This window comes from Varroa destructor, unplaced genomic scaffold (genome assembly GCF_002443255.2).
Source record: "Varroa destructor unplaced genomic scaffold, Vdes_3.0 BEIS01000002.1, whole genome shotgun sequence".
NCBI classification, from domain to species: Eukaryota; Metazoa; Arthropoda; class Arachnida; order Mesostigmata; family Varroidae; genus Varroa; species Varroa destructor.
The window spans coordinates 9,676,588-9,699,918 of NW_019211455.1; the positions used below are offsets into that span (position 1 = coordinate 9,676,588).

The 23,331-nt window shown below is 41.7% G+C and overlaps 1 protein-coding gene across 7 annotated transcripts in view; it reads right to left on the reverse strand.

Moving 5' to 3' along the window:
- Ubr1 (Ubr1 ubiquitin ligase) overlaps positions 1-22,623 on the reverse strand; it is a 22,919-nt gene extending 296 nt beyond the window's left edge. The window contains exons 1-17 of one of the 7 annotated variants that reach the window (XM_086978895.1): positions 19,500-22,623; positions 15,828-15,911; positions 12,637-12,849; positions 11,829-11,891; positions 11,015-11,350; positions 10,453-10,720; positions 9,979-10,226; positions 7,580-7,761; positions 6,627-6,976; positions 5,345-6,153; positions 4,919-5,085; positions 4,429-4,656; positions 3,900-4,241; positions 3,167-3,353; positions 2,231-2,877; positions 1,455-1,804; positions 417-1,174 (exon numbers count right to left, since the gene is read on the reverse strand). In XM_086978895.1, coding sequence (XP_086835021.1) covers positions 417-1,174; positions 1,455-1,804; positions 2,231-2,877; positions 3,167-3,353; positions 3,900-4,241; positions 4,429-4,656; positions 4,919-5,085; positions 5,345-6,153; positions 6,627-6,976; positions 7,580-7,761; positions 9,979-10,226; positions 10,453-10,720; positions 11,015-11,350; positions 11,829-11,891; positions 12,637-12,849; positions 15,828-15,911; positions 19,500-19,601 — 5,334 coding nt within the window. In that variant the 5' untranslated portion in view covers positions 19,602-22,623. The remainder of the gene's footprint in view (positions 1-416; positions 1,175-1,454; positions 1,805-2,230; positions 2,878-3,166; positions 3,354-3,899; positions 4,242-4,428; positions 4,657-4,918; positions 5,086-5,344; positions 6,154-6,626; positions 6,977-7,579; positions 7,762-9,978; positions 10,227-10,452; positions 10,721-11,014; positions 11,351-11,828; positions 11,892-12,636; positions 12,850-15,827; positions 15,912-19,499) is intronic. The other 6 variants (XM_086978897.1, XM_086978900.1, XM_086978896.1 and 3 more) reach the window with 6 other exon arrangements.
- Between the last annotated feature and the right edge of the window lie 708 nt (positions 22,624-23,331).

Below are 23,331 nucleotides of genomic sequence, written 5' to 3' on the forward strand. Positions count from 1 at the left end.
CTGAAAGAATAACAAGAAGAAGATGTGTGCATTAAAACAACGTTCGCATGGTCAGGGTCACTAGGAAATGGTTTGTATTAATTACTCACAAAGCCTGGCATCCTAAACACACGGACTGGTTTACCATTTTTTGAGAATAACTAATCTGTTGGCATTTTTTAACAAAATTAATATTCAATAAGACTAGGCAAAATATTTTTCGCATCTGACCCGATGACCAAAAAGAGGTGAACCTCTAATCATCTGATTCTATGGCCATCGTCCTTCTTGCACTCATGTAAAAACCTTAACAAAATGCCTAGTTAAAGCCACATTCGCCTGAAGAAAACCAGACTCTGCAGGTATTTCGTATAGCTAGTACTCAGCACATCATCGATCACGCTTATTTAGAGCCACTGGCTAAATATTATACAAACCTGCTCAGGGACGCTGTGCGATAGCCATAGCTGATTGAGTTGCGTGTAGGCAGAGTTACACAACGTAAGTGGGTTTCCGCGTAGCAATCCCGGGTCGGTCTCTCCGTACTCGTCGACATATGGTGGACTCGAAAAGGCGCCCTTCGAGTCGCCAACGAGTAGCATAACGCGGCAATCCTTAATTTTCAAGAATACGCCTACACCTGAGGCACACTTCGCTGCATGCGCAACGCAAGCACCGACTCGTTGATTGCCCCACATTGTCTGACAACAGTAGCTCTGCGAGCAAAGAACAGCCCCACAGACGAGACACATCGTGGGGGCTCGGACCTCGTCACCGAGAATGTTAATTTCGCCCTCTGAGCTCGGACACGTCAATAACGCGACATAATTGATCAGCTCGGAATAGTCGTTAGGTAGCTGAATCAAAGAGTTTACTTTTAATGGATAGATAGGCTTCCAGTGGGACGTGGCGAGATGGAGTACTTTCGGCTGTCGTGCCCACGACAGAGCAAGCTCACGTAACGGCCGACATCGTAGCATAGCCTCGATATGACCGACCGAGATACCGATGAACTGGGTTAGACTCACAGGATCGTTTAGTTTATTGTTGCGCATACGACCATCACAGTCACGAGGTGAGACGAAATATTGCAGTATTGCCGTGGCTCGTAAAAAGGGCACGAGAGCTTCAATCACGCGAATCGCTGGGGGGAAGCGGTGATTTGCTGACAGACCTGCAGCAAGCAGTACTTCTCCTGCAATGGAAGGAACATCATAATGAATATATAGAATAATGTGCCGTATGCACCTGTTTAGTCTTTTATATATATGTTATTTACGAATGATACAGCAAAAGGAGAGCAACTCCTCGATCCAGACAGTCTTGCTCTTTATGTATTTATGGTATAGTTGTCGGCGTTATTTGCTAATGACAAGCGTCCATACAATAATGTTCTAAGCTATCTGAGGGATATAGGAGGATTTTACTTTCATTATCGATATCGGCAAAAAGAAGAAGGAATCTGCCAAGCGTACCAGCAAATTCGTTGATGCGGTCTGCGTCAAACGATCCTGTTAGCGCCGGGGCTCCGGCACTCGTTGCTGGAAAATCACCCATTTCAATATTAGTACTCGTAGTACTATTGGTGCCGGTGCTGCTTGTGCTAGTCGTCGCCTCATCGGCTTGCTTGTCCTTTTGTAGATAGAGCGAAATGACGATTTGTACGATATGCATCGTCATGACGAGTGAAAGCAGGTTCTTGTTAAGCGTAAACGCATCACTATTGGTCACCTTGTGCAGCGAGGAATGGAGCATGCAAAGCAGTCCAAATGGATCGATCTCAAGGATGCAGGAATCGACCTCAGTTTGTGGCAACAGGATACATCTAATAAGGAAATCGGAAGCAACAGGAAAACGTTCAATAGATTATAAAATTATAAATCAAAGAAAACCTCACGAAATAATTCATACGAGTAATGAGCTTTTTTGTCCGCCTTATCTGGATTGTTCGAAGGCGTTTCCTTAAATGAAACATACTTAAAGCTATCAGAAGGTTTAATAACCACAGACTTAGCACTAAGCACAGCCTTACATAAGGCTGTTTCTACATATGAAAACGTTTCCCATGTCAATAAGGCCTCGCAAAAAAGAAAAAAGTAGTTAGGCCATACATGAGAATGATCCTCGTGTCCTCAAAGAAACATAGCACTGCTTGCCTTACATGGCACATCCGTTTCAAAAAATAGTTAGGCCATTCTCTAGTGAAACATCTTAAATTCATTATACGACTTGTTGCTTGTGCAGTACATACCTAAGCGCTTGCAGGGCGTCAGAGGCGACATTCGACGACTTGATGATGCCCAACACTGAAGCAACTTGTGTAGCTTTAATCATATTTTCAAGGCAGTAAAGTTTTCGAGACGAGATATCTGCGAGTAGGGCCTTGTCTTCGGAACGAATACACCATTCGGTTGCCTGAATAGTGTAAGCCAACGTCCAGGTTACCGCTAGGAACGCATCTTCTTCGTCCCCTAGAACAACCTGGCTTGTTGTCGACACAAACCTCTGTAGCATTGATTCCGCTTTGGGCGGGAGCTGTATCGAGCTTTGATCAGTTCGAACACCTCCTGGTGGAACCCACAGTTTGTTTCGTAATGCCTGTTCGGCAGACGAAGCCGTTGGAGCTCGTTCTTGATTTTCATCTACGGCTTCTTGGGCTGGGTTTTCAGCCGGGTTTCCGTCTAGCCTTCTTGGACTGACCGGTAAGGAACTGGGCTCTTCGCAGCCCACGTCGATTCCCATTGGCGTGGCACTGTCCGCGATGCTCCTAACAGAATCGAGCCATTCTGAGAGCGTCTGCTCGGCAATGGGGTCTATTTTTGTCTCGTCTTTTTGGCACGGTACTATTGGGATCACGCTGTTGGAGAGGCACTCGCATAGTGGGCACAGGAACTCGCCCTAAATTAGAGCGAAAATATCAGTCACGAACGCGAAGCGAAAGACAAAATGAAAGAAGTAAAAAACAAAATGAAACAATAAAACAGTAAAACATGTGAAAATGACCGAAAGAATTACTGAACGCTATTACTCCTCTGACGCGGTCTGATTCGTAAGCCCATTATATTTGAGCCTAGTGATTTTCACGAATAACTACGGAAAGGCTAAGGACGTTATTAGTATTTATTCATTCACTAAGACATCAAGCATCTTGCAATACAGAGTGTGTGAGCACGATGTGTCTACATACCTGGGAAACATCGAAGCTGACATGTCGGCCATATCTGACGGGGCGACGGCGTTCTTTTGTCTGTACAAGGTGATAGAATGCCTCCCAGCAATCCCAGTGCATCACGTGACCGCAAGTGGACATGTGTGCACCACCACGAAGGTCCGATGGGGGCAAACCCATCGCCAGTGGAGCGCTGAAAATCACGCTAAATCGGAATCGAAGAGCGTTTGTATTAACACCCCCATGCGAAAGTTGATCAAGGATAGTGGGAATTAAAGATAGATTGACTAGAGATTACGACTAACAGACCGACGGCAAAGTTTGTTGCCTGTGCTTGCACAACAATCGGAAAATACTTTGGAAGTTTCTCTGGCGCAGACTAGAATATGAACGGAGTGACTGATGATACATAGCATACGACACGCAAACAACCATCGTCGGTGCAGCGACCCGTGCAGAAGAAGAAAGCGTCAAGCAAACGTATATTCAACTGAACTGAATAACAATAGACATCCAACAATAATAATGATACATAGAAGAGAACATAAGGCAAATTATTCACAATTGCTAACGCTTCTAGTACATTCACATGACATTATTCGCAGGAGATTTCACTCCAAGCTTGTCGTCTTGATGAGACGTTTAGCTTCGCATTGCCGCTAAAGGAACATTTTTCCGGTCGAAGACGCCTTTTTCAATACCACCCAAGAAGCCTGCCTGTATGGAACGTCAGCACCATTTGACATCTTACCTTTCGGCTGGATTGTCCCGTGCGCATTTTTGCAAAACAGCTGACTTCTGTACGAAAGCAGAAACCACAAGCGATTGTTTAGCCTGCGACGAAACAACCTCTTCCTCGCGACAGAGAATACAGATGAATTTGGGTACGTCCTCTTTTACTTCATCCGCTGTTTCAGCTAATTCAAACATGTGAGCATACTCCTTGACGAAATGACTCTGCTGCGCACACATTTGTGCGAGAATCTTGGCGCGGCGTGCAGCTGCAGCTTCAGCATTACGGCCGCGTTTGGTTCGGCTTGATGACGACACAGAAGACTCTGCTTCAGCCATTGTCGAGTCGCAGCAGTCGCCGCTGCCAAAAGGTAATGACAAAATGAGGAATACACAATCACACCACATGCAAGAACACACACCCCACCGATTTGATAGCAAGCTGGTCGGCTTAGCTCATTAAAGAATTTAAGTGTATATACATGAAAAAAATTATTACTATTTTGTTATTTTGCTTAAGGATGCTCGATTAGTGCATTAAATTTTACCTGATCGGTGTATTTAGCCGCTTGATTACGTAGGCCATGAGAGCTTTAACCGCACTATTCTCTTCCAGTTTTGGATAAGCCCTCTCAAAGTTGTCCTTGAGGCTGGACATACGGGTGGAAAAGGTCGCAGGAAGAGTACCCCGAGCCACCTCTTCCAGACCGATAATCACCAGATGCAGTACTCGCTCCATCTGCGCGTCCGTGAAGACGGTAGATCCAGTGGCGCATCTAGAGGACAAACGCCTCTTTGCATTAGTATTATCTATCTTTGCTTTAACAAGACTCACCAAAGATCTATGGATTTTATTCTGTCCTCTTCTTTGCGTCAACCATTTAGAAGAAAACGGCCTACTGCCGGCTCAAATAAATATGCATACATATGAAGGTAAATTTATGCTATAACATCTAAGTATCACTTCTTGTTTTGTCAGAAATAAGGTCAATCTCACAAAAAGAGCGTCAATATGGTTCGTTCGATCCATTGACTCACCGATGTAGAATAGTGTTAACAATATGTCCGAAGGTGTTACAATCTAGAATATTTAGAATTGGCTTGAACTCTTTGGTGAAGTTTGGAAGAACAGGGGGAGGACAGAAGCCTGGTTCACCTGCAGCCTTGCGCCGCTTCAACTGGGATTCTTCGGCCTTGCTTTGCTCCTAAAAGTAAAAAACGATAATCAACACATTACAGAAATCATAAGCAGAGATTCTTCGACAATGCTCTAGCACACATTGGCCCATAAGACAAAGCACGACAGAAATACGCGAACGTACCGCAGTTGGATGCATGATCTCAACTCATTTCAAACATATGGGAGTTCAGAAACATGCGTGACAAATAACAACGAATGACAACAAGAAAAGGCACGCATAGATTAAGTTACACGCGGAACATGTGTGTAACCTTTCGACCTACCTCTCTGCTGTAATGGTAGAAGAACGGGTTGAAGAATTTGTAATACTCGGGCTTAAGTTCGTATTTGCCAACTGAGCCAACAGTTGCGGTCCGCTTGAATACGGCCACTTCTCGCAGCACCTTTTCAAGAATGATTTCCATTGCACTGTCGTCGTATCTGGCAGGCACTTGCTTTACAAGTTGCGAATGCGGGAATGGCTCGATGCACAGCAGTTGAATGATCTCCTGTTTTACGCGCTCCGTCTCATTGACTTGGCCAACACCCGGTAGATGCCTCTCCGCAATCAGGTAGAGTATCAACGTAAGAAAGTCATCGCACAAGGTCGCAGATGTGTCCGGCGTGCCCTCCAAATTCGTTAGCGAGTAATCGAGATTCGAAAACCATTGTAACAAATCGAACCTATTCAGGAAGTGAATTAACAACTCATTTGGTTCGAGTCTTGCCGCGCAGTACTGCAGTAGCGCTATATCCCGATCAAAGGTCTCTGTCCGAAGACGAAAATTCGTGTAAAAGAACACCTGATTTAGTAAAGAATAGCCATTACGACGCCACATACTAGCACGGAATTGAGCTACCATGACCTGTAGACGAAGCGGCTGTTCCATGATCTGAATCAATGATGGTTTGTTTTCAACTTCGAACTGATGCGACGAATAGTCTAAGCTATATTTATGCGTGGCAAGGAGGAGTCCTGATAAAAAGCGCGATAGTGCCAGATGGACACTGATCGGTTGCGTCGTAACATCGTAATCTATGCAGGTCACCTCTCCCGGGTGACAGGCTATTGAGCGCTGAACGTAGACAACTTCTGAAAATAAAATGGGTAGTTCAGTTACCTGGTAAGGCCTGTTCGTTGTTCTGTACACTTTGTTATAGGGGGTACTAATTATATTTGTGTTTCATTAATTAATCATGCCTGACCATTATTGTCCTTTCATCGAAAGTAACTGCCCGGCTGGCTAAAACCTTTTTATGTACTGTGAACTGCGTAATTTCAAGAAATCAAATAACTCTAGCGTTGGCTTCACTTACATTAATCAAGTACACTGAGTTTGGCCTCTAGACAGTGGTTTTTCAATTCATTTAACTACAGACACCAAGTCATTATTAATACCATAGGTTAGACACGGACAGCAGCCGTTCTTGACACCGAAATGTTAAGTTTTCCGTATTGCCCATATGTTGGTGGAAAGTCACCCACAATACTTGCATAATTATACATTGTGATATCTCACTGTTTATCTGGCGTATTGTAGTGTATTCCAAACAATATGCACTTACCCGAGTTACAGCAGCTTTTGTCTGACTGAATGAGATGGCACAGAGTCCTCCGGACAGCCCTGATGAGCATGTCCCTATCATTTTCACACCATTCAAGCAGCATCGAGACAATGGTGCTCAGCTTGAGTTGTATATTGATGCCGGTTTCCCATTCAGCCTCGAATTCGACGTGCTGTCCAACCTGTCTCGTTACGGCATCCATGCAATGCATCATAGACAACAGTTGCAGAACTGTCTCGAGGCCGTTCGAGAAGCTCTTCCGCAGTTCCTCACTCCACGGTGGGGTCGGCTGCACGTACAGTAGATACTTGAGGTCGAATAGGATGAATTGGGCCCGTCTGAAAGATCTTCTGACGTCAGGCGAGGCATAAGACAACGAGAACGTGACGGCGCAGTGGCCACAAAGCAGATATGTGTACAATACAACTCACCACAACGGAATCCGACATTCCGTCGAAGTGAGAGTGAGTAACAAACCCAGTAGGGAGATGAAGGATCATATTTAGATTCAGACTTGGTTAGCAATAGATATTAAAGAAAGCAAAAATGTGGCACTCGCCTCCGGTCACATACCATATAATAGTAACACTTCCCTTAAATTTCGAGCAATGGCCAGATAGCCCACAGTAGCAGTAGGTATGCCGAAATCGTATTGAGAATCAAAGCAGCATTATAGAGCATTCATCGACACATCTAACATTAGCATTATTAGTAATTAAAATGCATTTATATGAGACACTTCCAGTACTAATGGAGATAGCAAAATTAGTATGTAGTAGCATTAGCAATACCATGTATCTAGCGATGATACTAAGATGACTTGTGAGTATCCGTTTAGCGCCAAATTGTAACGAGATCATCACACGGATCATAGCATGCAAGATACGACGGTGTCAATGTGGGTTCTTTCTATGTTGTCTGGTTCTTCGAAGCACAAGGGCTTTATCACCTACCTGAAGTTAGTATTCGAATGGTTACGATCGAAGGCCAGTTTTCCAGTACTGGCACTTTTGTGTGGACTACACTCTGACAGGAAGGTCCGCATCAGCGTGGCTAGAGCTCCATCTTCTGCGATTAGCGAGTGCGCGACGCTCACCACGCTAAACACCTGAACCGTGAGCGACATCACTGAAAACTACAAGGGAACAACAAAACAAAAGCAGGCAAATCGAATCGAGAGTACTTCGCACAGGGTCGCCATAGCAGAAGCAGTAACACAACATGCCACTATCGGTGCCCGACGGTATCCCACATATTATTGTTTAATTAACGACCTTTAGCAAATCACGGACAAGTGATGGCCGGCACAGATTGCAGCAGGTCGGACGCGCTAACGAAACACCGCGTCGAAGAACAATAAATCATGGCGGCAAAGAATCACAAGAAGAAGAAAGTGACACGAAATAACAACACTGCCGTCGCGTCAATATATTTTACTGTATTGTTCTATTGAGAAAACTGGTTCTTTAGAGTAAATAGTAATCAAATGAAGAGCCTAGTATCACCTTCCAACTTTACGATAACATCATGACTCTAGTGCCAAGACTAGAGTGCTAACTGAAGATGATGATACGAAGGAAACCCTGATCTGAAGTGGATACTACTCATTGAGATCCATTGTGCCGCATTACTTAGAGTGCAGCTAGTAGTGCGAAAGGTAAAATTCACTTGGGTTCTTTATTGTCGTCCTTTTGCACATAATGACGTGCTATTAGCGAACAAAGCAAACTCGATCACTAGGATATTTGAATAACACACTAAAATATATGATTTATTTTCATTTTATACTCGGGTTTGACTAATCTAATTAGGTGGAATAAGAGAACGGCATAGGACGGCAGAAAAGCTCATGGGCAGTCACAAAGAAAATAAGCTACCATTTTAATAATATAAGTTCTTAGCTGAGACACACGCATCAATCCATTTTGCTAGTGAAGCATTAGTTTGTCCCTCATTATTATGATTTCTTATGGATACAGTACGCGACGTAAACTAGTTGTTAGTTTGACAACCTACTCGACAGCACGATACCTCTTCGACGCGTCCGTGGCATGTTTTTTGCGCTTCATGCTTGTTGAAGAACATTAAGAACGTCACACACACACACACACATATCTAATGATTTAATCATAATAAATTGGCAGTAATGATAATCAGTAAATCATCATCAAGGCAAGTAATGAACAGTTAGTGGAAATATGCACGCTTTGGCTCAGTCCGGACACCGAGACAGTTGTGTGGAAACAGAATGTTTCCGTTAGAAGGGTTGGTGAGAATATAGGACCGTTTCATCATGTCATATTTGATACCGTTGAGTCCCGCAGGATCACGACTTAATCAACATCAATCTCAGCACTAACTGGTTATCTTTACTTATAAAATATGCGTGACATCCTAATCGTAACGTCAGTAGGCCAAAGAGTCCTTACTGTGCTTCTGCTGTCATGACAGACATTTGAGATGTGTCCTACATCCTACGTGAAAGAATAGCAATTATGGAGAGTTGTGCAGATAACAAACGAAATCAAAGACTCAAGACAAAAGAAAAGGAAATACGTGGACCAGAAAGCCTTCTTACTTGAAAATCAGTCTTCAAATAAATAAGTCTAAATATGCCGTCCATTGAAAAAGAAATGACCTATTCCGATACAGATGCCGACAACCCTTAAGCAAAATTCATAGACTCGATTAATGAACACGGAGAAAATTCGTTTTGGTCTGCCTTTTTTGTTAGGTGTGTGACAAAGGCATGCGTCAAAAATGTGAACATACTGTTACTATGAAATCAAACAAAATTATGATCCCCACATAAAAGAACTTGCAATTATTTCGAGGTTTTCTAACCAAAAGTCCGAAGTGTTTTGTATGTACTAGAACGAAAATTTGAGTACCGACAGGAAGACTGCGACTAAAAGGACGCCCAGTATTCAGACGACAGCAGACCTAAAATTAGATTTCACTTAAACCTGTATTTTTCAGCTGTATATGCTATGAGACGTGGCCGTTTGTTTTAGCTCACCTCTCCAACCTCAAGGCAAAACAGCGATTCGAAATTTTCAATGTTGCTATTGAGACATGAAACACAAATCAGAAATTTATAGAGAGATAACTCATATTAACGGACAAAGATCGACCGATGCCAGTGTGGTACATTTCCGTTGGGCCAAAATAGATCTTTTAAACACTTTTCAACCTGGGAGTCCGTATAAACGAACTAAATCACTTCAGCTGAACAGAGTGCCAGATTGAAAGGTTGTTGTTCAAAATCTCTTCTGACTACGTATGCATGATGACCTAGCGTCAGTGTGAGAGCGAGCGATTAATCCGTGAGCCTAAGAGGACTCAACCGTACCGAATGATCGTGGTCGTCTGCGATGAAGTCCTTCATCAGGTCCGGGTAGTCTCGGGCATACATCTTAGCAAACGCCAACTTCCATTCCGGATCCATTAGGATGCCGTTAATGATTAGTTGATGCCACAGCTGGCGGGCACTCTTCCACAGTTGGGTGTCATGGCGCATAACGCAGCGCACCAAAGGGTAGATATCGATGGGACTCGTGGGCACCGTAATCAATACGTTGCCCAGAATCCGTGCAAACCCTGATAAAGAAAAAATGTTGGAGTTAATGAAGGTATACACTTAAACTATTATAATTAAAGCTCTAACAGTTTTTCTATGATCATTAATGTCGATGAAGCAGCGATTTCCAGATGCGGAGTTGGTCACTTGCCTGCCTGTACCATGCTTCGTTACCACAGTGAAATTTCAGCCCGGATTTTAGTCTAATAATAGATGAACCATACGCGGTAGATTTAATATATTCACCTCTAAGCTGTTTGATGAAAGTGTCCATCCATTGAACCAATCTTGACACAAAGATTTGATGCGATACAAGTGGGGTAGTCATAACAATCGTCTTTAGGGGTTTTCCTCCGTGACGACTCGTCGTTCGTTCGACAGCGTGCTTCACCTGCGTGCACTCTTGAAATCCGTCAATTTTAATCATCGCTCGACCTTCGCGATCTACTGTCGTGGCGAACTCCACCGCTTCCCTCTCATTGGCTTCGATGGCACGTGATAGTGAGGTTATGACCTTCAAGGGAGTTCGAGGTAGTCAACAAAAAACAAATCAGTTATTCAACTGTTCCTATTACTGTTAGACCTCCGTACTCTCCATACTGTTAAACACACGTTAAACATGCACCAGACACATGGAAGTGTTGAATGCTTCATTAAGCAAGCATGGTCAGGTGTCCTGTAATCCTTCCGGCTTGCACTGCCAAAATTTAGCGATTCTGACATACGCCGCCGTCCTGTTTGACAACCTAACTCGGCAATGATGTCATTTGTTCTAACAGCTGTTTTGGTCTTACGAAGTTTTGCTCACCTGTTCGTAGGTGTGTGTCTCGTCGTTATACAACATTGTTACATAGAGATCCTTTCTTTGGCCACCAGGCAAAGCGACCTCGAGATCAGTGGGGAGCTGCGTATGCTTGTTCCACGTTAGTAACTGATAGCCGTACGTGAGCACGCTTTCAGTCACAAGTCTTAGCCGCGCTTGCATGTCATGTGGAACAATATCTTCTTTCTCGCGGTCGGCCGCTTCCTTGTCGTGCGTGTCACATGAAGGTGACCTTTTCCAAGCTTCGCGATCTCCACAATCGCAATAGCCACCGCCTCTAGACATATTCATCTTATATTTGTGCTGCTTGTGCTCCGATCCCTGTAGATTGTTCCATGACGCACACACACATAAAACCCGAGTCAGACACAACATGTGGTGCTATAATTTTAAATGAGCGCCAAATATACTAAAGTATTTTGTATATCTTTACCTGCTACTGTAAACTGTAAAAGAATTTATTTGGGAGTACAGGGTGGCGTATCTATGTTGAAAATTGTTCTTACATTTATTTCTAAGATTCTCTCCAAACAAAAATAGGTATTTGAACAAAATTTTGCATGTGCTATGAACGGCCGTTCTTGGTAATCTTCTTTACTCTATACAGTTACCCTCCGTCACGATTACAGCCTTCACTCGAGATCTGAATTTCTCATTAGTCATTTCCAAAATTTCTGTTCTTTAATCCGCAAAAACATTTCTAGTACTAACCGTGCGACCGGTAATACTGGAAATTATAGACTACAAAAAGGTAAAAAAATATAAAAAATGTAAAGTATTACTCAAATACATCACATACGAAAAAATCCGGCGGAAGTAAGCTTTGGGCCGACAGCAAACCTAAAGTCTCAAAATACAGAAGCTCAAACAAACAAAAGATACAAAAAGTGCAACAAGACGCAAGAAGTTTGAACTAGCTGTCGGCTTTCATCTACACATATACATTAATTGATGTTTTTCTCTCTAAGACGGACGTTAATCTTTATACCATAAACCTAAGTGTATCGAAAATGGCTTTGAGCCATTTGGTGAGTTTTCAAGCTCCTAAAACTTAAACACTGTTGAGGGTATTCTGATCTGCCTCATGAAAGTCTTTCCCGGATTTTTCAAAATCCAGTAATAATGTATGTTGTCAATTTCAGAAAAAATATAATTTTTAATTCTGGCGGGGTTCTTTCCGTGCGGCAAGATTGGATAATGGCTAATCTTCGCTCAAATTCCGGAAACGACGTACTATTGTTGACCGTAGGGCTCAGTATTTTGTTTTAAAAAGAACTGGCTTTCGTCTGGTACGAAAGGGTAGCGGATGAATGTATGCTCATTACAACAAGGTGCTCGACAAGGTTTTTCTCAATTCAGCTTCTCGGATACAAGTGTTATATAATCGGAAAAAAAAAACGATTCCTTCGAAAAAAAAACTTTGTTCGTTAAGATTTAGTGGTGCATAATACACTAATATACTTATCTCTGCAAAAGAATAAAAAATAGTGTTGCTGTTGTTTTGATTATCAAAAATTCTTAGAAGTGTCTCCACTTATTATTTATTTACAACGGTTTAGTTTATTGTCGTCTAGTTTAATGAAATACAAATCAAAGCGATAGCATACCTTGAAGCACGTGGCACAAAGCACGCATGTTGGATCGACGCCGCAATCTCTACACGAGTAAGTGGGCTCGCCCGATTTGAAGACATGGCCGCAAAAAGATGCTGGACTTTCTTTCTGTTTTAGCTGTTTGATTACTTGCTCAGGATCCAGGGAGTTGGTGATAAATTTTTCCAAGGAGTGAAAAAAGGTGTAGTTGATCTCCTGTTCGTTAAACTGTAAACCACAAGATAATAACAAATACGATTTATTAAATATACATGACAAACAAAATAATGATTAAAACAAAAATTTGATTACAGTATGAGAATCAAATAGAAGCTTTAACTAGACAAATATTAACTAGCACTAGCTAGTTTCTAATTAAATATTTCTCATTTTTTTAATTTAATAAATAATTAGATAAGTAAAAGAGGTAGAAAAAGGAGAAAGATAAATACGATATTCAAAAATATTGAAGGTTTCCTAAAGAAAGATTTGCCCCGCATTGCGCCTTTTTCTGAGACCACCTCCATTCCATATGGTGTATTAGGTCCTCAACATTCGGTAAGAAGTCTTACGTCTGTGCAGAAATAAGTAACTAGTTTCACTGCTAAATACAATTTTTCCAATAGGCGTTCAATCCATTTTTGTCTCTTGCTGGCTTTTAGGTAAGAATAGCTAACTTGTCTTGTTATATCTAAAGCAATTGCGATTCATTATTTCTCTTTTATGTAGAACCACTAGAAGACATATCACATATATTAGTCCATTCCAGATCCTAAATATCATCGATCTATTTGTTTTTACTGTAGCATGCAAATGATGTTTGTTGGCACTAATTCCTTAGTAATTATCTTATTGTCTGTAACAAAGACGCCTAATTTTTGTAAAAACCTATTCAAGTGTCTATGTCAAAGTCGAAATTTTACACCCATCAAGTGTAAAAGCCATTTTCATAACAGAAAAAAAACAATTAGAATATTTTCCACACTCTTCCTATAGCAGCAGCCGAAAATTGATAGTCACGTTTTTATAATCGACAACCCTTATTGCGTTGTGTGACTATATTCTAGAGTGACTCCAGTCAGATTGTGGTGGTCGCTCAAAAGGTCACTGTAGCCATATCATAAACTATCATAAAAAGCGACACAACTGCCGATAGACCCAAGGGTTAAAAATTTTATCAAAGATAGCAACAATCACAAGATTCTGCTGATTAATTCGACTTTCACAAGTACAGATTGTATCACGATCCTCGAGTCTATGTCGACTCGTCGTTCAACATTCGAATCTTTGCGAGGCGCGAGTCAGGCCCCAAGCTGATAGCTTACGTGGCCTCTTGTTTAATGCTACCTAATAGAAAAAGAGCCATAAATGGCAGGTCCCAAAAAGGATTAAATAGAGAAACGTATATGAGAATCAGGGGTTTTTGATAGACAAAGTGCGATGTTTAAAATAAGCTGAATTTTTCTTAGAATGCCGTGTTGAATTTCACGCTGAACCCGATAACATTTTTGCGATGAATAGCGGTAGAGCTACTGAAAGTGTAACAATGACCGCTAGCGCACGTCTTGCGCACGCCGCTTGCAACTTTACGGCGAATAATCCATTGTTTTTGTTCGAGAACAGCCATTCCCTTGCAGGGTCACCGTTGCTACCACACCACGGCTACACTCCTCTTGTCGCACCTGTAGTCGTACCTGCATATTGCAATCAGACCCGGGCTTTTTCGCTTTCATCCACTAACAATGGTTATTACGGACGAGTGCAGTATGGTAAAATCACAATCGTCGTAATGGGAATGAGGTGTTAATTCAATTGTCAGAAACACCGAAGTTCGCTAGAGCAGCAACCGATAGTGTCCACTACCGGACGAGCTACCGCATTATTGATACGTCGTAGAGTCATTGTACATATGTAGTGGCTTTCCTTTGAAGGATACAGTTCGACTCTATCGTAAGGTTTCACATACTGCAAGTATTGCTGATAGTACAACCTGGCAGACTGTTTGAGGAGCTGGTGACCAGAAATAGGTCGGTCTGACTGCTGCCCTGTGACCTACACAGTTCACCTAATCGTGGTCGTGATGGTGATAATATAGTTATTATAACGTAGGTTACTGAGCCTGTGTATATAGGTGGTATCTTCAAATCTGCGCAATTTGCGTACAACATACGCTGCTATAGGCACGCGCGGAAAAATAAACCAAAGAGCGACGAATGAAGGCAATGTCTGTACAGATGGGGATATTCAGCTTTCAGTAGTCGCTATGACCATTTGTTCAAGATTCGAAAGAAGCGAGGAGACGCCAACTAATCGTAATAGACTGATGTCAACAGACTGAACTGAGTTTATCGAGATCTCATTTTGCAGTGCAACAGAATGAAAAATCTTATATAGTAGTATCAATATTATAGGAACATGGCCATGCATACGTAATTCTCAAATTGAAAAATGCTATGAGGAATGTTGTTTTAATTGCGACAGCGGTCATGGAAACCAATATTTTCAAAAGGCAATATATATTCGAAAAATTGTCCGCTACCATTTGTGTAATGACCAAGTCATATAATACAGAGGATCGAAAAATGATTTAAATTTTAGCGATCCTACAGCGAGTCTGCATTTCATTGTTCATACGATCGTTTCGTAATGTAAAAAAACGAAAGCCATTGGGTTTGCTTTACAAAGTTGATTGTAGGCGAGAGACACCGTTACATTGATCATGAGAGGTACCCTGATTTATTACAAGGCAAGCGATGAGAACGACAAAACGAGTCTTACGACAATAATGCAATGTGCATCGTACGCGTAGGTAAAATCAGTGTTAATTCCAGCCGAAACTTCTGCTAGGCTTGAGCTGCATAATTTCTACAGCCAGTTAAGAGTCGAACGGCGTTTCAAATCGCTGAATTGGATGCGACTCAAGATGATGTCATCTAACGTGTAGAAATAATTTCCATTTTATTTGAAATTCTAACTGTTTAAAGTCGACGGGTTAAGCTGATCAATTAAACATCCTGAGAGATTCAGACTACTCGACAACCTACAACCTGTTTTGACATTAAATAAAACATTTCTTAAAATATCAATCATTCTCGAACAATAATAGCTTTTATAACAACAATTCTTAGCTATCAGATAACAGAAATAAATATAGGGACGATACAATTATAAGTGGATTAGTTTTCAACGTATATCTGTACTCTTACCCTTGGATTAAGACAGCTATCCTGTGGACCAATAGCAAACAGACGAGGTACATGCTGTGCCCAGTAACTGCGAAAATCTGAGTTCTGAAATAGAAACGAAAAGAAAAACAATTTCCAATTTCTACTTTTAGTTATGTTTTTCGCATTAGTTTTTAAAATCTACTCGAAAATTAGAAAATGTCTTCTCTAAAAACGAATTAGCTTTAATAGATAACAACTATGGATATTATGTACAAAAATATTACTAGAACCATTTTCTAGAAGTATACTAACGATGCTAGAATGTTGGTACGCTACTCTAGACCCTCAAAGAACTTATGTTTAAGGCCAGGGTTAACCTAGGTGACTAAGAAAAGCAAAGTAGCTTAAAGCAGTGAATCACAGATGTGAAAGGATCGCGACCTCAGTGTTTACAAGCGTGACCTGATAATAATCCCAGCAATCAAGTTTACTCCGTTTATGAACTCGTTCCAGATAAAGTAAGAAGTGATCTAAAACCTGCAGTGACGGCAGTTCGCTCCTTGGGATGAAACATGATGGAAGTGCAGGCTGCCAATATCGGCTGAATCGATGAATCATGGTAAAGCACAATATCACAGTATCTTCAAGATTATTAAATGTCAATGGACTGTACGACAAAGACATTTTTTTGCATGATCAACGAAGTAGAAATGCGCTTCTGGTGAACTGCTTGATATCTATATGTATAAGATTTAAGCATACAATTTCTATACTGTACTTTGCAATACAACATCTAAATGCATGTGAAAAATACATTCAAATGTTTTAAAATCACTATCAGTGTCTCATCTCGATTGTGGACTAAGGTACAACTAAAATAAGCGCAGAGTGTGGCTCTTTGCTCAACTTGATCATTGCGTTGACGTTGATGTTGACGTACGTTGAATTCCAAAAAAGATCATTTTGTACATGAACAATATGGCCGCACTTCAAAGGGTTCCAGTGCATTGAACCCAGGCTATAAGGCCAAATTTTATTGGCTTGGCTATTTTTTATAAAGTTTGGACTGAACTATCCATTAGCTGCAATAACCCTGATAAGGGCTTGTCGCCTTAGACCAATTGCTATTACCAGTATATGTACTAGTATACGCGTCGTTTAGTCAAAACTGCGCAAGCTTTTCCACAAAGACGTGCTGCATTCAACTCATTTGGATGAAATTTTAGAAGGCCATTTGTCGTCTGGTGGAAAATCAGTTGCAACAAAAGCTATACGTGTCTATTTTGCGTGTGCATGTATTAGACTTGACAGTCTATACACTCTTTGTTGATAAGTTGATATTCCGTTTTTATCGAACGAAATCTTACGAAAAACTCTCTCTGCATAGTATTGATAATAACCTAATGTGCGTAAATATAAATAACCTGTTACCAATGAGAAACGAATTAATGGTAACGCATTCATGTTTTGCGGCAAACCCAATTATCATCTCTGAAGCTGTATTGACGTACATTTGATTCAGGCCAATAATAATATGTACGTGTAGGTATCAAAGGTTTACAATAGAATTGGTTCAGCAAAATCAATTAAGTTCATGATCAATGCTCATTAACTGAGGGCACTCAACCTACCAATAGGGCGTTACCCACAGATTTCACGCTTGTTTAATTATTAAACACATTTCACTTCACCTATATGGAGATAAAGTGCTATTTATATTTAAAATGAAGGAAACGTCATATAGTAGTCATATACTCCCTAATCCTAAAAGCTTCTTCCATAATACAGTTTAGATACAGTTTGCCGTGCAAAAAAAGTTGGGCACACTCGAATGTCAGCGCGGACGGACGTAAGCGGTCGTGAACCGATAACATTTTCAAGCATGGGAAAGCAAAAATAAATTGTTACTGGTCGTTTACGACCAACCAAATTAACATCATGCTCCAGAGGAGAAGAGCAAACTTTTGTAGCAATCTGGCTAGTCAGCTCTCTTTTCCGTTAAGATCTTCTCAGGAGGAATCTCTATCGAGCCACAAACGAGCCAAATCTAGAGACTTTGAGGGGTCGTGTCGAGTTCGACGAACAGACGATGATTTCTAGCAGCATAAATAGAATATATGAACACATGAAAGGTTTTTCCTGCGAAGTATGTCAGTAAGCGTTGGCAGAATGAAGGCACTCCATTTTCGATCAACTTTGAGTGAAGGCTCTTTTAGCGCGCCAACCATACTAACATTTTGTTGTCGCGCTTGACTCACCCAGCGTACGCAGAGCACAACATAAGAATGTGGGCAAATCAACTGACGCTCGTTTTCCACAGCTGGCTCACGCTTCGCCAGAACCGACGGGATGATAGCAACTGATAGAAAGCTGCTTACTGACTCTTAGAGGGTGAGCTACGCTGTCGCACCATTTTTTATGATGAACACAGACACGTAGACGTAGACGATGATACATTGTCATCGGCGACGTCTTCAACGACGATACCATCGGTTGCGGATGACGCAGCAGCAATAGCATCGAAACGAGGTTCAGGAAAACTATAGTATCCTTCGAATATCATGGGGTTGGACAGCAAAATTATGAAAAACGCTTACCGCAGTAACATAATCGTCGTGAATACTGCTGTGAATTAGGATATACGGGAGAGAGACAGGGTTGCAGTTGTTCAAAATCGAATTATAAATGTTAAAAAATCGCATCCTATATAAAGATACGTCACGTACAATACATAGCTTGCAGTTATGTGGTATTAGCTGGTAAGCGTTTCGAATGTAGAAAAATGAATAGTACTGCAAAGAAATGTAGGATTCGTCGCAACAAGATCCAATAGTCACTACTACCTGACAAAAGCAAATAATTGCGAAACAACAGATTTCCTCTTCCTGTTACAACGATCAGATGAATCGACATCTAGGGCTAAAAGGTTTTAAGGCTGTATTCATCTGCGGCTCAAGGAGCGCAACTAATTATGTGAACAAGTCTGATGAAAAGATCGATACAGCTTCGATATTCGTATGACATTAGCATAAAATAATTTAACACGAAATGATAGAGTTATGACTAGATTGTCAGCTTATGGTACGGTAAAACTGCTTGTCATTACGCGGACGCCATTACTGCCAATTCATTTAGAGGACGGAGCTTACACTTAATTTACTAAGTTCACCAGTATATATGTATGTATGCGCATGGTGTTGGAAATGATTTCTTTGCCTTTCATATAACTAAGCATTTTCTATCAACGGAGATGGCACATGTACCCGCCTAAATCGACCAGTCACTGTGACATAACCTGTGGACGATAGACCATATGATCCGTCGCCGACACCGGAATCGTTCCAACTACACCTTTGCGATTGGTGTGGCTCACCGAAATGACGGCCGCCGGACTCCTTCACATGATCGCATAAAATGACACCGACGAATCTCATCAATCTCGTACCGACAAGTAGCACTTAGTTATCTACTATTAAGCCAATCTCTCGGATTGTACATTCGCTTTCTTACTTGTCATTTATTCAAGAGTTTCGCAACTGCCGAGTGTTACGCAAACGACTACATCGTTATTTATGATTGCTAATGAAGAAGATACCGTCATCAACTATCATTATTTATCATCATTATTATGATAATAATAATATACTACATAGATATATACTAAGAACGTTCATGTCGATGCCAAATATCAATCATTTCACTAATACTTACCGTGAGTTGACCGTCCTCAAACTTTTTACTCCACGCTTCCCAGTCTTCACGGAGACCTCCACCAGCTACCCGGCCATCGATACTCTCATCAGGGTTAACCATGTTGGCACTTATGTCTCGCTGTTGGGAAGTCGTTTCGTTTTCGTTGATTTCGTTCTGGTTACCTCTTAACAGTTCGTCTTTATTGCATATGTACTTCACCAGGAAACCACTTTAACTTACGTTAGATTATGATGTTTCGTGGGTATGGGTTGCTTTGAATATATAACAACATCTACATATGTATCTTTTTTCCTTTATCTCCTTTTCTTGTTCATATTATTACACATTTACACCCACTTAAGCAGATATAACGAATGACGCCACTCGGAGCAAAATTAATAGTAACGTAATTATACCAATCAACGAATTGATGCAGACGGCAAATCACTGTTCACTCACGAATTGTTTTCTCCAAAACTGTTTTTCTAATGTATAGATATTTACGCCTATATACATCGATACAGTGGCTGTAACTTGGCCTACGTTTGCTTGTAGGTTATATATATATATACACTAAACACGAATCAGCTCACTACTAAATGCTTAAGCAATGTCCACCATATACTAATAATTGATTGTCAGGCAATAGCAGAATAGAAATTGTCCTTGTCACGCTGCTTGTTCGTGCTAAGGCGTGAAGTAACGTTACGGCTCGACGTTCGTTCAATGCAGAAGAACACCGCCAACGCCAGCCACCGTTGTGGGTACCTGCTATTTTTGCTATGTCGTAACTTTTGCTTGCGCTGTCTTTCAGCAATAGCAGGCTGGTCGATTAAGGGGGAGGACAAGCTTGGTGTACGATGTCGCCGTGTCCTTTCAGACGAGCGCACGATCTCCTACTGATGAACGTGCCAGTCGTTTGTGTCGTCCGCTGTCTACATACACGTCTGCCTAAACACAGTACCAGCTTATGCCACATACGAAACTAGGCGCTGGGCACCTACCCAGCAAATGGTGGTGGTCAACGATAATGGCCAAGAAGCAGCACGAATTTCAGCCGTTAGCTTAACTCTGCCGGCCGTTCCTTCTTTACTTTCTTATTTGCCTCGTCCTGCGAGGCGATACGGTTAGATACAGTCAGCCAGTCAGTACACAACGCAGCGATGATTGTGGATGCGATGACGGCTCAGTCGCTTGGCCACTCTCACGCTTGCCTGTTTACGCTCACTTGGTTCGTGTTGTTGTGGCCGGTCTGTCTGTCTGTCGGTCGATCTATGTGTCTGTGCGTGTTTCGTACTACAGCAGCAAGAATCAACAAGAACAACTGCAGCAGCAACTTCCACCACCATTGAGACGATGGTCACTACAACGGCTCTATGGCGAATACGGTGATGATTTCTGCTAGTACCGTTGACGGACCCCGATTCTCGTTTGTCGAGTTGTACAGCAACAGCAGCAGCAGCAGCAAAAATCAATTCTGCAACCCCACCGTTGTTGTGTATCCACGGGCAATAGATCGTGTTAACGTCTGTTCTAATCTTAGTAGAAGTATATACATTTGTGGTAGAGAAGTGCGGCACGGATGGCTCAACGTAGCGCGGCATCAGCAGCGCCAGAAAACAGGCCTCCCAGCAAGTGCTATAGCGGTCGTGCGGCCAAAGCGAGCAGGCGGTCTACCAATGAGCCACCATACGGTTGACCGTAACAACGAGAAGGGTCATCCACACGGCCACAGAGTGACACACACATACAGACAAAAGACGCCCGGACAGGGCAATCTGGCGCGCAGAGCTGCGCACTCACTACTCGCGTAGCAGCAAAGCTAGCAGCGGTAGTGGCTGGAAAGAGGCTCAGTACAAGCAGCAGACGAAGGTGATAGCAGGCAGTCGCAAGGAACACTGCGCTGTAGAGCTAAAAACACGTAACACAAAATAAAAAGACGCAGCGGTCAATCCTGACAAACAAATAGAGGTCTTTCTGCTGCCATAGCTGACTCAAGGCGATGCCAGCGACATCTGGCGACTGGCAGATGTTTCTGAGAAGGTAAATAGTTATAATGGTTATCCAGCAGCTATTCGCGTTGTAACGGTGGGTTGCCAGCACAAACAAATGACTCAAAAGTGAAGTAAAGCGCCGGTTACAATGGTTGCAGTGATAACAGCTGACGTGCGGAGCACGTACAAAAATAAGTAAGATTAACGCCGATGGATGTGGGAAAGGACATTGGTTAAGCAGAAGTCTTCTTATTAATCAAAGGCTGCTGCTGCTGCAGCGAAAAATGCGATAGACTCTAGGGTAGATTAGTCATGTCTAGGCACTTAACGCGGAGAGTTTAACGAATGAGAAAAAGATAATTGTTAACAAGAGGAGGTTGATAAGAATTGGCTCCAACAGAAATGAGAGGATGAGGGCACAATAAGACTATAACGAGTTTACTTCGAAGAACGAATTTGCTAATCGAACAGGTTACCACAGCGTCATTACAAGAACAAAGGTTCTAATCTAAACGAGAGTCATAGTGTGCTGGCAAGACAACGTAGGAGAAATGGGAAGATGATAAATGAAAAATAAATGTATTATCCATCAATGGCAGACACACAATCAAAGTAAATGTTCGAGATTACTGTTCAATTGTAGTTGCTTCATTCAATTGTGGTAGCTACATTTAACAAGTGGAAGGGCATTGCTGTGTATCGCGTGTTCAGAATCAACGCTATAAGCTATCAGTTGTAAGACTCTCTAACCTATGGGCTTATCTACACAACTACTTTGAACAGGTCGCAATTCGTTGTCCACAACTTTTTTAATTTTAAAAGGTGACATCGTTTTATGATAGGCATGCAGTTTTGCAGGGACTTGGTGCTATGTACTTGTCTATATGGTAATAGGTGGTTCCTTATGCAAATTCCTGATGTGATACTTCAGAGGTGAATCCGACAAGGTTTTCTCACAAAGTGTACAGCCGAATAGTGTATAAGAAAAAACTAATAAAAAAACTAGCTAAACGTTTTCCTTCCCACGCTTGTAAACTTGAGATCATGAGAGTAAATTAATGGCACTGTTTTCAGCTTTTCTATCGTATACATCACATCTATCATGTGAAAAATATTTAAGCAATACGAGGGATGAGGGATGTCCTACCTATAGGTTGTTATAACGTACCGACCTATCCGATCGCTAAAGAAAAGAGGATTCAGTTGGAAGGTTTTGCCTGTAAGCAGAGACGTTTTTAAAATGCGGAAATGATCACAATTTTAGAAGTTTGCAGAAAATTCCAACGGCGCATTGCCACAAAAAAATTGAAAATGGGTCGTTCATATAGAGAAACTTAAAGTGCTTCCAAATAAACTCGGCAAATTTTAAGATATGCTTTTCTCGAGTAGCTCCTATTAAAAAAAAAAACATGAAGAACAACTCGGCCTGAAGTATTTCAATATTCGTGTAGATCGCGTTATGATTTTTAAGATCACGTTCGGCTTGGCCATGCTGTACGACCGTCATATCCCTATAGATCGCCTTCATCACATCGTCATTCATTATATTTTCGATTTTGGAGGACGTCTTCAAGATAAGTGTGGTACGGAATGTCTTCTTCCTAATAATGCGTTATTCACCCTCTTTATAACGTTTGTGTAGAAAGTAATTATAACCACCGGTAACCATGCATTGTCTAACCGTCCTGTTTGTTATTGTTCTGCTATTTTTAGATTCAGATAATGATTGAAGTGAGCTGTTTCCTCTATGCTCTAATAGCGGTGAAAGTTGTGAATATCTGTACTTCAACACTAAGGTTTGTGTTGCTATGGGTTCTTATCTGAAAGCAATCGTCGACAGGGGTAATCCTGAGTGC